General features: G+C 45.0%; 2 protein-coding genes across 3 annotated transcripts; one reads left to right on the top strand and one right to left on the bottom strand.

Moving 5' to 3' along the window:
- Nucleotides 1-130: 130 nt before the first annotated feature.
- lage3 (L antigen family member 3) lies at nt 131-1,996 on the top strand. The gene is made up of 3 exons (XM_029515378.1): nt 131-248; nt 640-768; nt 845-1,996. Exons 1-3 carry the CDS (start codon nt 199-201, stop codon nt 957-959), a joined length of 294 nt encoding a protein of 97 aa, XP_029371238.1. The 5' UTR covers nt 131-198; the 3' UTR covers nt 960-1,996.
- A 415-nt stretch (nt 1,997-2,411) lies between these two features.
- On the bottom strand, nt 2,412-6,029 carry wdr45 (WD repeat domain 45). Of its 2 annotated transcripts, none has more exons than XM_029515376.1 (10): nt 5,411-6,029; nt 5,050-5,124; nt 4,866-4,970; nt 4,647-4,752; nt 4,468-4,562; nt 4,129-4,208; nt 3,836-4,044; nt 3,471-3,572; nt 3,239-3,384; nt 2,412-2,946 (listed from the first exon to the last, which is right to left on the bottom strand). In XM_029515376.1, the coding sequence occupies exons 1-10, from the start codon at nt 5,457-5,459 to the stop codon at nt 2,837-2,839; spliced, it is 1,077 nt and encodes a 358-aa protein (XP_029371236.1). In that variant the 5' UTR covers nt 5,460-6,029; the 3' UTR covers nt 2,412-2,836. The 2 variants fall into 2 exon arrangements, with proteins under 2 accessions (XP_029371236.1, XP_029371237.1); XM_029515377.1 differs by lacking the exon at nt 5,411-6,029 and adding an exon at nt 5,292-5,366.
- Between the last annotated feature and the right edge of the window lie 6,402 nt (nt 6,030-12,431).

The following is a 12,431-nucleotide window of genomic DNA, read 5'->3' as shown; positions in this document are numbered from 1 at the left end:
AATGTTGTCCCGATCCTATTTTAAATTACTCATTTTTTTGTGTTTCGTTGATTTTGTATAATTGTTTTGTTTTTGTTTTAATGTTGTATAATTGTTGTAGTAACGCGCGCCGCCGCTTGGCGGCAGCAGCGCGTCATCTCGTCCCTGCTTTACGGCACAGGAAGTAAACTCTCCTCACTTCCTGTCCGGACAACCACAATGGAGGCGTCAGGCAGAGAAACGAAGCAGGAAACAGCCAAACTGGAGTTGTATCCTTTAAAATTTTATTCATCATAAAAAAAAGTTTAGTTAGTTTCCTGTTTCGACGTTAATCGATGAAACTTCAACAGAAAGTCACATCCGGTAACAACAACAACACGTTGCTCGTTTGGCTCGGGTTTGTTCATGTGACAGAAAATGAAGTTCAGCTGTTAATACCTTCTGTTCATGTTGATTTGTGGATGTGGACAGAAACCAGCGAAGAAGGTTTAAATCTGCATCATTCATTCGGTTCATTTCACATCAGACTGAGTGAAGATGCAGGGATTGATTATTATGAATTTAATAATTGTCCCTTTTTAGGAATAGATGAGAAAATGCTCCTCATAAATGAAATTCTGTTGACTTGATCTCCCAAAATCCTCCTTGACTGTCCTGCAGCTCTCTGGACGTCCCCTTCCCTTCGTCTCATGAGGCCACGGTCGCTCTGGGCTCCCTGTCCCCGGACCGAGAGCCGAGGAAAGGCGGCATCAGCAAACAGCTGACGGTGTCCGGCAGCACACTGTCCGTGTACGAAGCTCTTCCTGCTCCTCACCTGAACCCCACCTGTCACCGTCTGTTCCCTCACTCTGTCTCTCTGTTTCAGGAGGTGGAGCGCCGACGAAGCTCGGATCCTCAGGGTGTCTGTGAGCTCGTTTCTGGATCATCTGTCGCTCGTCCTGGAGACCATGCAGAAGTTTGGACCTCCTGTTTCTCAGTGAAATGGCAGACATGATTGAAAACTTCTTCTTTGAGCTCCTCATCCTCTGCTGGACTTTTCCATCCTGGACTCGACTCCTGCGAACAGGTTTTATGAAACATTCAACAAAAAAACTGGCAGCTTGAACTGTGTTCTGATTTGTATTAAAAAGTGAAATCTCTTGTTTAAGTGGAAGTTGAGACAACATATAAAAGTTATTTTGTGTCGGATTCAGTTTGTGCCCGTTGGATCAGTCTGCAGCCAGCAGTTTAGTATCCAAAATCTTTCAAAGGAATCATTTTCCTGATCATTTGATTTCACTGTAAAACGCTGACAGGCCAGCAGGGGGCGCCACAGGATCAGTGTCAATGGGCTGATCAGCTGATCATCAGCTTCACTAACAGCTGGTCTGACTGACACAATAAAATCAGGTGGCAATTAAGTTTCACTCAGAAACATGGAGACCAGAGAGGTGTTGGCTTTTCACAGTAAAAGCCTTGAATATTCTCCTTTTACTGTCACATCTGCCACGTTAAAGTCCAGATGTTCCAGGAACAACTTCAGGCACTTATCTGCTGATTCAGTTTCTTGTTTTCCCTTTTCGAGCTTTATGCAGTTTTTTGTGCGTTTTTGTGGAGATGGCGTCTGTAGCAGCAGCTTTGTGTTGAGCTGTGTGTTAAAGACAGAGCAGTGGCTCCTGTGAATCGAGCTGTGGGACAAAGATTCAGGATTTATTTCATCTAGTCTGAGTCCATCAGACTGAAATATCTCAGCATTGACCCGAGTCATTCAGGTAGTCAGCGAGTCCTGCAGGAAAAAACTCAACCTGCATGTTGAAAATTTAGGTTATTGGGATCTATTGTGACTCTTTATGATTATCATTATTACTTTGTCTTTTTTTATCGAGTCTGATTAAATCCAGGATTTCTAAAAAAATGACCTGAACATTAAGAAAGGTTCATTTTGTGTTTGTGAGAATTCGTTTTGTTTGTCTTTTAGCCCCGACTTTGTTGTAACTGACAGCGAAGGCCGCACAACTTAAGTGATTTTTTTTTTTTTTTTTTTAGGGCTTGTTTTCCAACTAGTGACTCATCATCACTCTGACATTTAAACAATGTTCCACTTACACAAATGACAAGAGGCTGTAAAAGCTGAATGTAAACGGTTGAAACAAGGGAACCACGAGCGAAGCCTCCGGCCACAGCAGAGGAAGCGCAAGGGCGGGGGGGTCAGCTGAAAATGTCAAACTGGCAGAGGACCTGAGGCTGAGTGTGATTCAGCAATGTTTGGTTAAAAGGACAGAGTCACGTCTGGGCAAACATCTACAGAGGAACTCAAACTCTCCAGACAGTTCCACTTGTCATTTCTAGTATCTGATAACCGGATGGAATCCAGATGTTCATGGAGACACTTATTTCCATTTCACTACGTTTCTCTCCTGGGGAAAAATAAATCCAGCTCTGTGTTCTAAGTCAAAACAAGGAGCAGAGATGAAGTTACTGATTCTTAGCAAAAATGTATTTTATTTTCAGTTTGACTTGAACCAGAAAGATTCGACAAACAGCGAAAATCAAAGCCCAACTATTTTTCTATAGTTTCATTCTTGTACTTGTTTTTCTTTGTGTAGCTCTGACTGATTTGTGTTTTTCGAAGAAGCAGCATAAATAAAAGGACTTAAAGGACTGAATCACCACACTTTTCCATTTTGCACATTTTTACACATCAGATGCAAAAAGATGACCAGCCAATAGAAAACTGCTGCAGACTGTACATACACACAGGAAACAGGCCTCAGCAGAGTCTCAGTTCGTCCATGTTTCAGGTTCTGTCTCCTCATTAGCTCCTCATTTTCCTCGTGTCTTCCAGTAATGTTTCAGTCACTGGTTCCTGCTTTTGGCCTCAGAAGTCGTCGTCATCACAAATGTCCAGATAAACATCGAAGGCCTCTCGGTTGCAGTTTCCATCGGGGGTAAACACGTATTTGTGGAAGGTCCCATCCACACAAATGGCTGACAGAGGGGATGACACAGAAATGAATAAAATGCACAAACAGCACAGACACAATCTGTAGAAACAACAAACTCTGTAACTGGTCCAGTAATGACTGGACACTGATCGCACCAATAAAACATAAGCACTTAAACTGATTTACCAGTTTTGTTGTGTTTCCTTTCTATGATCACATAACAGGAAATCAGGTACAAGGCTACAACAGTTAAGATACAGGAAACGTACTGGATGGGTTAGGGACCTTTAAGGTTTACATTTAGACTGCTTCCAATCAAAAATGTGTTGACTCACCGATCACTGAGTTGACGTTCTTGGACGTGTTCTTTCCAAACGCGCAGATGCAGGCGCACTCAGCTGGCACAGTGAAGCTGGCCAATGACCACTGACTGTCCACATACTGACCGATCACAGGACCCACCTTCCCAACGCGAGCCAGTCTGTGGGAGGACGAAGAGCAAAGACACGTTCAAATGAAAAAATAAAAACAGTCTGGGAGTGAAGAAAGGAGGGGGCGGAGTCTTACGCTGAGCGGCGGTTCAGTTTGGTGTCCTTCAGGGCGAAGATGTGGACGGTGCCTTTGTCACTGGAGGCGCAGAGGAAGGAGGAGTCATGGCTGAAGTTGATGCTAAAGAAACAGGAAACATTAGTGTTGAACCAAGTGCCAACCCACCGTGACATCACGCAGCAGCTGTCAGGCGGCCACGGTTCCATGAAAACTAACCTGTTCACTGACTTCAAAATAAAAACCTGTCTTATTTCTCTGTGGCTCAGAGAACACATGTCTGTCCAATCGCTGCCAAACAGACACTTGGGAAGTTCAGAATTTCACACTCAGTACTTTGGTTGGAGCCAATTGCTGACTCCAACACACACTCACACACACACTACCAGTAGAGGGTTGCCGGGTCGGTTCCTCTGCGCAGCTCCACCAGTTTGTCTCTGGTGGTGGTGTCAAACAGGCGGATGAGCGTTCCTTTACGAGAGGCCGAGGCCGCCACGCTGCCAGGCTGGTTCAAGGCCACGCAGGCGATCTCGCTCTGGTGGGCGTTGATGGTAAAAGGAGCAGATGATGTTCCAGGTTTGGTGTTTGACAAGTCCTGAAGGAAACAGTTCTGTTTTAACATAACTCTGAATTTAGAATAACTGATATATTTTCCTTAGAAGTAAACTGTGTGTCTTACCACCAACTGCAGACTGCCACATTTATGACCTGGGAAGACAAGCAGCTGCTTCTCCAGACTGGGACATAAATCACACAGACCTGGAGGACACAGTCACATTTACAGCTGCATCAATTTGATCAGACAAAAAAACCCCAAACTACAACCAGCAAATATTTCCTGAAATAATCAAATGAAATCAAATCAGATTTATTTGTATAGCGTCCAATCATAACAAAGTTACATGAAGGCGGGGGGAGAGAGGGAGAGAGAGAGAGAGAGAGCGAGGGCATCTGCCTTGACTGTTCGGGTTTGGGGGAGAGAAAGTTCCAAAGTTGGGTAATAATGACAAAACTCTACCTTTGGGGTTGTCTCGGGTGTCAAACTCAAAAAGTTTCACCGGGTTGTCCGGAAAACTGTAGACGTAAATTCTGTTCTTCAACACAATGATGATCCTGGCAAAGCAAAGTGAGACTTTATCAGGCTGCTCAGAGATGATTACAGGAGGAGAGAGTGTTTGTCTGTCACGCCAAACTCACTTGTCATGCCTCATACGAACAGCCAGAACGGGTTTTGTGAAGGTGAACTCCAGGACCAGTTTATCTTTTGGGTCTCGAGACTCCCGAGCGTCGTCCCAGATCAGCACTGAAGTGGAACGAGCCAATAATAACAGCGAGAGTATCAACGCAGCTTCACTCTTCCATCAGAAAACAGGATCCATTGGTGAAAACATTTCAATCAATTTGTTTTGGACTCACCAGATATTTCTGAGAACTTGGGATTGACTCCACCTCCGACTACGGCCAGCAGGTTGGATCGATGCAGCATGGAGCACAAGGCCACACTGCCCACCTGCTCATGGTCTGACAAACACAACACACAGGAGTAAGCTTCACTAACACTTAGTCAGCAGAGTGCTCAATCCAGAAACAGTCTCCTCACCCAGGTGGCCTTTCTCCATCAGCGGCTCCACGTTATAGATCCTGACCCCCGTCTCCATGGCACAGCAGAAGCAGCCTTTTGATTGGACAGAAGGGAGGAGACGGAGACACGTCCAAATCAATCAAATGCACCAACGTTTTTATGATTCTGGCAACTTCATCGTCATTCAGCAGCAGAAATTACTTTTATTGTTGTGGTGGAAATTTTGTTTTTAAAATAAAAAACTAGAGTCCTTTTCTCACTGAAGTCTCAGAGTCTTTACAGGACAAGTGTGGTCGGTTTGGTGTTTCTGGTCTGACAGGGAGGTGGCCCAGACTCATCCTGACTCAGTGTCCCCCCACTCAGCCCCCTGAGCCCTTACTCTGGTCCTGGTTGAACTGCAGGCTGTTGACTCCTCTCTGCTGGGCCATGGCTGCCGAACTCGGTCCACCGCCTGGGATGGGACACCGTTTAGGACCGGGACAGGGTTCGGGACCGGGACACGCTTCGGGACCTGGACACGGTTCGGGACCGGGACAGGGTTCGGGACCTGGACACGGTTCGGGACCGGGACACGGTTCGGGACCGGGACACGGTTCGGGACCTGGACACGGTTCAGGACCGGGACACGGTTCGGGACCTGGACACGGTTCGGGACCGGGACACGGTTCAGGACCGGGACACGGTTCGGGACCTGGACACGGTTCAGGACCGGGACACGGTTCGGGACCTGGACACGGTTCAGGACCGGGACAGGGACGTAAACATGGCGGTTGAGCAACACTTGATGCGCCGTTAGCTGGGTTAGCTAGCTCCCGTTTACGGTAAAAACACGCCAAAACACGCGTCTGTTTCTATGACGAAGACATTTCGTCAGCAGTGACGTCTCACCGTGAGCTCGAGTCGGTGTGGACGCTTTTTTTATGGCGCCAAACGGAGAAAAACGTCGAAGCTGAAAAACTGGCGTTTGTTTTTGTTTTCCAACGACTCAACTGCGACGTCACCAAGACGTGTTTCCGGTTGCCTTCCTGTTTCCGGATTGTGAAATAAAAGCATCTATTTGTCTATAAAATAAAAACGAAAAGTTTAATTTAGAAACCTGAAAACTTCCAAAGTCCAAAGATAGTGAAGCAATTTGATGGCATTCACACTTTTTGTTGTTTGTTTGTTTTTATGTCACTGTTTTGATTAAAGAATATATTATTGTGTCTCTGAAATTAATTTAGATTTTATTGCAGTAAGGTACTCATATCATTGTTATCATTCTTAATGTTGTTGTTTGGATAATTTGAAATTGAAGTCATATGTCCTTCTGACACCTCCAGACAGCTGTGTGATTATAGAGGACAACAACCCTGGATCAATAAGCTCCCAGAGGAGTCGACTGGCCCCGGAGCCTCAGGCCCTTATCAGCCAAACCTAACACCCAATGGGGGCAAGAGGGAGTTTAAGTCATTCAGCCAAATTTGATGGTGGCAGAAAGGATTGTCCTCAAACCGGCTGGTATGTGCAGCGTCACTGAAAGTTATGGGATGGTAAGATTCCAGCAGTGAAGATAAAAGATGGGATTAAGGAGCCAGAGTTGGTAGTTCAGGGGAGAATTATGCTTTTCTTCAGGAGCACACCACACTGTGCCACAGTACACCGTCAGTTTTGGCCCACAGCTACACCGTTCTAAAAACACACGCTCACCAGTGGAAGTGTCTCACATTGACAGTTACCACAGCGGCAAACTGCTCATTTTATCGTTTATACTTAACACAAAGCTGGAATTTTTTGGAAACGTGCCAACGCTCTCTGAGTCAATGTGCCAGCCATTAAAAATTTTCTGCTGCTATCCCTGGTGGTTGTGTGTATTTTGCTGTGTCTAAGAGCTGCAGCGGAAGCTATAGTTTCAATCCTTGGCATTTTTTTTTTCTCTAAATTACTGTGCATCCCAGCGTTGACTGTTGCCCCTGAAATGATGCCTTCTTAATCGGCTTTTAGAGTAATGATGATTAATGTGCGCTGTCTCTGATAATAAACCAGTTAATGAAAAGCAAACACAAAAGGAACCAACCCTCTTTGTTTTGTAACTCGTGTTTATATCACATCCAGTGAATGCAAATACTGTTTCCTTTGAACTTTCCATCAGTTCTTTGGTCTTCAGCCAGACAAATTACCTTCCATCCCATCTGACACTCAGATCATCTCTCTGTGTTTGTAGTTCACATTGGAGCTGATTAAATCTGTTGATATATAGAATTTAAAATGATCTGAGGAACATTAAATGTTTGCTGACATCAGTCAAAATTTGCTGTAGATTTTGTTTTCATTAGTCTGAGGTTCAGTCTTTGCGTGTTGGCAAAGTCAATTAAAGTAATTGCAGTGAACGCAGCCTGTGGATGTTGTTTCAATGTGCAGATGGTGCAGGCTGTAAACATCCAACGTGGACACTGAGCTGAAACACCTTGAATTAACAAACAGAGATCCAAGAGCAGTCATGATAAGAGGCAAATATGAAATGAAAGTTACAAGTTGGCTGTGCTGAAGGTGTCAAAGATCAGTCAGTTTTGGGTTGAAGTTTAAAGTCTGTCTGATTTTAGCAACTTAAAAAAGAAAATAAATAAAAGCTGCTGAAGATGGGTTTGTCTGACAAGCTGACACAATGTAAAAACAGAAAGATCAACTGACTATGACGTGCAGAACATCCACACAGTGAACAGGAGTTTATATGATCCAGATCCCGAGGAGTCAGCACGATCACATTTATAGTAATATCAACCACAAAAACAAGAAGAACGGACATTTGAAGGAAACCCTGAACACACCTTCTCCCTCTAACTTCGTCGAATCCTCCATGATCCTTTTTCAAGTTTCCCAGTCTCTTAGTTTGAAATCTTCCGTCCTATTTGGTCCATCAGATTGTTCCAGTAAGATTTATGTCACAGATAAAAGAGCAGGCTCAATGGACAGAAAGTACAGAACAACTAAGTCGAAGTGTTGGTAAAAATGATCAATGAGGTGGGAGGAAAATGGACACAGGCCAAACAAGCTCTCTGGGGATAAATTAATAGTCTTTGGTAATTAACGCTGGAGAGAAAAGAAATGACACAGTTTAATGAGTATCTGTCAAAGGTTGAGTGCATCTGTACACGTTAAGACTCTTTTCTTTAGTGTAGATGTGAATTTTACCTCCTACGCTCTGAGGCAGCTACGATAGTCCAGATCTCTTTAGTGCTGAAAGCTAATTTCCAGAATGGAATACCAGATTTTGAGAAGATCAAGACATAAGACTTAATAATTAACTTACTGTAAAAATGTTGTATTATTAATTCCTAAGAGATTCTGATGGTGTGACACAGACAGGTCTGTATTGTCTCTCATATCGCTCCTTTTTTTGTCTACTTTAGAAACAAAACAGACAAAAAATGCAGAGGCTTCAGTTTGTGGTTCCATTTTTAAAATGCTGAGGTGAAAGAAAAACCCTGATTTAGTTAATGATCATTTTGATGAAACGTCAGTTCACATCATGACAGTTAAATGTTCAGAGCTTCTCTTCTCTGGTGAAGATGAAGCCATCGTCAGCAGGTTGTTAACCTTCATCAGACAGTTTGTGTTTTATCATAAAGGTCAGAAATGATCAGCTAACAGTTAGCCTCAGCTAAATGTTTCCTGCAGCCTGTTAACTACAGATCAGTGACGGGAGCCTGAAGATCAGATCAATTAAAGCTCCAACCAAACCACGACATCGGTCTGGACGCTTCTACTAATTTCCTTTTGAGTCGCAGACATCTTCATCTGTTTCTCTCTGAATGTTGCTCTGCCTAAAGGTTGTCTGTGATTACTCCACATACAGTATCTGTCACTCCTGGAAATTACATGTGTATACTGCCTATTTAGCTTCCATATTACATTTTGATTGCTGCCAAGAATATTCTATCATGCGATGTCCTTTGTGTTTGTGCTGCACACAGAGCGGGTTGGTTTGGTACGCTGGTGACGCACATTCAGTCTTTTCTGTCCATGTCTCAGCAACAGCGTGATTTGGTTAATGTTCACGGAGACTTCAGCTAAAGGTCCAATCATCGTCTTTACAGCTTTAAGTCCTCCGTGATGCTTTGGGCAGTTTTTTCCCTGATTTGTGGTGTTAAAGGGTTAAATAATAGATAAAAGAAGCTAGAACGGTGCTGCAGGAGGAGAAGCCACTTGACAGTAAAGCAGAAGGTAATTGCGTCTAAAATCAGCCCTAACTGTCCTCAGAGACATGAGCTCAGCCCTCCTGGGCTTCAGCTGCAGCTCTGACGTCATCACTGCTCCATAAACGTTATTTCTTGGAGATGGGTTCATCCAGCAACCTCGACATTGTTGTCGGTGTTGACTTTCAGAGCCACAGCTGCTCAGGGTCGGGGCGTGTGGATAAGGGATTAGCTGTGGTGTAAAGTATCAGTGGACTGTGTTATTACATGTCGCCTCTGCACTAACAAGCTATGATGTCACCTCTCAGTTAACCTCTTGATCGGGTTTAATCTGATTTTGGTGCTTGCCGGAAATCTGTAGCAGATAATAAATGCTGGAAAGTGAAGGAATAACTCATCCAAATGGAAGAGCAAACACTCAGATTAATATTCACAGGCGGCGGCGTGGACCCGGCACCGGGCTCTGAGCACGACCACAAATCAGTTCCTTTTTATTTTGGCAGAACCATTTTTTTACCTCCAGCTGCCTCCGAGCTGCAGAAACAGGCCATCTGGTTAAACAGCTGCCCTCCATCACAGAGACGTGTGATGCCGCTCATCCTCTCCCCAGAGCACTAATTGGTGTTAATCACCTTCATAAACAGCGACTCGGTGCAGGAAAAACACAAAGCTGTGTTTTTATATGACAGGAGCAGCTGACTCACACAGTCTGACAATCTGTTTTTGAACAATGGAGTGTCCTCCCACTCCTCTACGGCCCGAGCTGTGAAGTCGGAGCTCGTGGGGTTTTTATTTTCCAGTTTTGCCCTGGCAGCTCTGAGCTCGGGCTCAGAGAGGGGAGAGCAACAATGGCGCGCTCACAAAGATAGGAAGACGGACCCTTTTCATCGGGTTTTACACACTAATGATTCCGTAAGACTGCGTGTTGTGTAAGCGTATGACTCACAGTCCTGACAATACCATGGAGGACCGTATATCTCTGAGTGGGCCACTCCAGAGCTCCGCTCCTTTCTACAGGAGACAGGAAGCTGTTTGGTAATCGGTTATGCAGGTGAGTTTGGAGCAGAATTAGAATCACTGTGTGAAAATAGTTTCTGGGTGAATGCACATATTGACAATTTACATACGATGATAACACAGTTAGGTAACGTGTCCTCTGAGGGGGCCTTCAAGAGGCTGATTGAGATGTTCACACACACTCTCCCTCTTTGTGTCACTCTAATTATCATTGTTTCTGTCAAACCTTCTCCAAAGTTTAAAGTCCAGATCTCGTTGAATGAAGGTTTCACTTGTCCTTCACTTTTATTCAGATGAACAAAAGTACAAGAAGTAAAAAGAGTGAAACAAGTATCCAGAGTGTGGGATGTTGAGATTGACTCGTCTCTGGTGAATATGAAGCTGCCTTCAGCTGTCTGTTCATCATCTCTTAATCAGCCTGAACACCAGCAGAATGAAACCGTTTCTGGAGGATGTTTGGGGAAGGAGCCAAGCTGCTAATTCCCAGAGTTTGTGCCAAGCTTTCTCAACCAAGTGTGGCCCACCGATGAATTAGTTCAAAACTGTTTGTCAGACTCAGTGACGGCAGAAACTCCCCACTTCAGCAGTTTCTGGTTTTTATTAAATTTGCAGAAGGTTCACAGTGAAGAGGTGGATATTAAAGGAAGAGGAAACCAAACTGTGAGGAGGATATTTGATTGTTAAAATGTGACCCTGACGTTGTGCAACACAGAAATGTGCTCTCAGGTACGACGTGAGCAGGTTAAAGGCCGTCATGAAGCCTGCTGACTCCGATATTAGCATCATCTGACACTGGAGATGTGAAGCAGCATCATTCCCAGAGAACGGAGCCTCTCTGTAGCTCACCTGAGACTTCATTCAGGCTGATATGACACAAACACACACACGCACACATGAACACATGAACACGTCCACACATTATGTCACTTTCTGCCACATTAGCAGCTAATTAAGATGTGAATGATCTCCTTGAGGGGAAGTGTTCTACTTAACTGCCTTTCACGAGGCTCCTGCTCCCACATTAATCTCCCTCCCCAGGGGAACATGGGTATTGATCTGCTTTTCCCATGGCATCAATCTCACTTGGAGGAGATGAACGTGATTAAAACCAGATGAGCATCACATCCAGGAAGCGAGGTGAAGATGACCTCCATAACGCTGCCGAGTAAACACTCTGACCGAAAACAACTCTTAATCTGAATACTCCTGAACTGGACTGTCTCTGAAGTCCAGATCCAGGTCTCTGTGAGGCCCAGGGCCTCTGAGGTCCAGTTCCAGGTCCAAGTCTCTGAGGTCCCAGTACAGGATTCTGAGGTCCAGGTCTCTGTGAGGTCCAGGTTTCTGATGTCCAGGTCCAGGTCTCTGTGAGGTCCAGGTCCAGGTCTCTGAGATCCAGATCCAGGTCTTTGTGAGATCCAGATCCAGGTCTCTGTGAGGCCCAGGGCCTCTGAGGTCCAGTTCCAAGTCCAAGTCTCTGAGGTCCCAGTACAGGACTCTGAGGTCCAGGTCTCTGAGTTCCAGGTCCAGGTCTCTGAGATCCAGATCCAGGTCTTTGTGAGATCCAGATCCAGGTCTCTGTGAGGCCCAGGGCCTCTGAGGTCCAGTTCCAAGTCCAAGTCTCTGAGGTCCCAGTACAGGACTCTGAGGTCCAGGTCCAGGTCTCTGTGAGGTCCAGGTCTCTGAGGTCCAGGTCCAGGTCTTTGTGAGGTCCAGGTCCAAGTCTCTCAGGTCCCAGTACAGGACTCTGAGGTCCAGGTCTCTGTGGGGTCCAGGTCTCTGAGGTCCAGGTCCAGGTCTTTGTGAGGTCCAGGTCCAAGTCTCTCAGGTCCCAGTACAGGACTCTGAGGTTCAGGTCTCTGAGGTCCAGTTCCATGTCCAGGTCCAGGTCCAGGTCTCTGAGGTCCCAGTACAGGACTCTGAGGTCCAGGTCTTTGAAGTCCAGGTCCAGGTCTCACAGACTGCGGTCTGTGTTAGCTTCATGCTCAGCTGCTCATCCTCTTTTCTCAAACTTAAACATTTTAAACAATATTTTGTTTCCCAATCATTAATTTTATATAAATTGCTGAATAAAGTTGATTTATAAAGCCATAATATTATGAAGGAAATGACAATAAAAGCTAAATGAGACAAGTCTCACATTACGGAGTGATTCAAGAGCTTCTTAAAACTGTCAACCGACTCAGTGCTTTTTATAACCAGAGTGCAGCC

The sequence above is a fragment of the Echeneis naucrates genome, chromosome 12, assembly GCF_900963305.1.
Source record: "Echeneis naucrates chromosome 12, fEcheNa1.1, whole genome shotgun sequence".
Classification (NCBI taxonomy): Eukaryota; Metazoa; Chordata; class Actinopteri; order Carangiformes; family Echeneidae; genus Echeneis; species Echeneis naucrates.
Note: the sequence above shows the minus strand (reverse complement) of the source record. Positions and strands in the feature narration are given on the sequence as shown.

Bases quoted from the DNA above. Each gene is read 5' to 3' on its own strand.
- lage3 (XM_029515378.1), top strand. From the start codon at position 199: ATGGAGGCGTCAGGCAGAGAAACGAAGCAGGAAACAGCCAAACTGGAG. The intron at 249-639 runs GTATCCTTTAAA...ACTGTCCTGCAG, and splicing joins GAAACAGCCAAACTGGAGTT to CTCTCTGGACGTCCCCTTCC. The intron at 769-844 runs GTACGAAGCTCT...TCTCTGTTTCAG, and splicing joins TCCGGCAGCACACTGTCCGT to GAGGTGGAGCGCCGACGAAG.
- wdr45 (XM_029515376.1), bottom strand. From the start codon at position 5,459: ATGGCCCAGCAGAGAGGAGTCAACAGCCTGCAGTTCAACCAGGACCAG. The intron at 4,045-4,128 runs GTAAGACACACA...TGTTTCCTTCAG, and splicing joins GTGGCAGTCTGCAGTTGGTG to GACTTGTCAAACACCAAACC. The intron at 2,947-3,238 runs GTGAGTCAACAC...CCCCTCTGTCAG, and splicing joins GAACGTCAACTCAGTGATCG to CCATTTGTGTGGATGGGACC.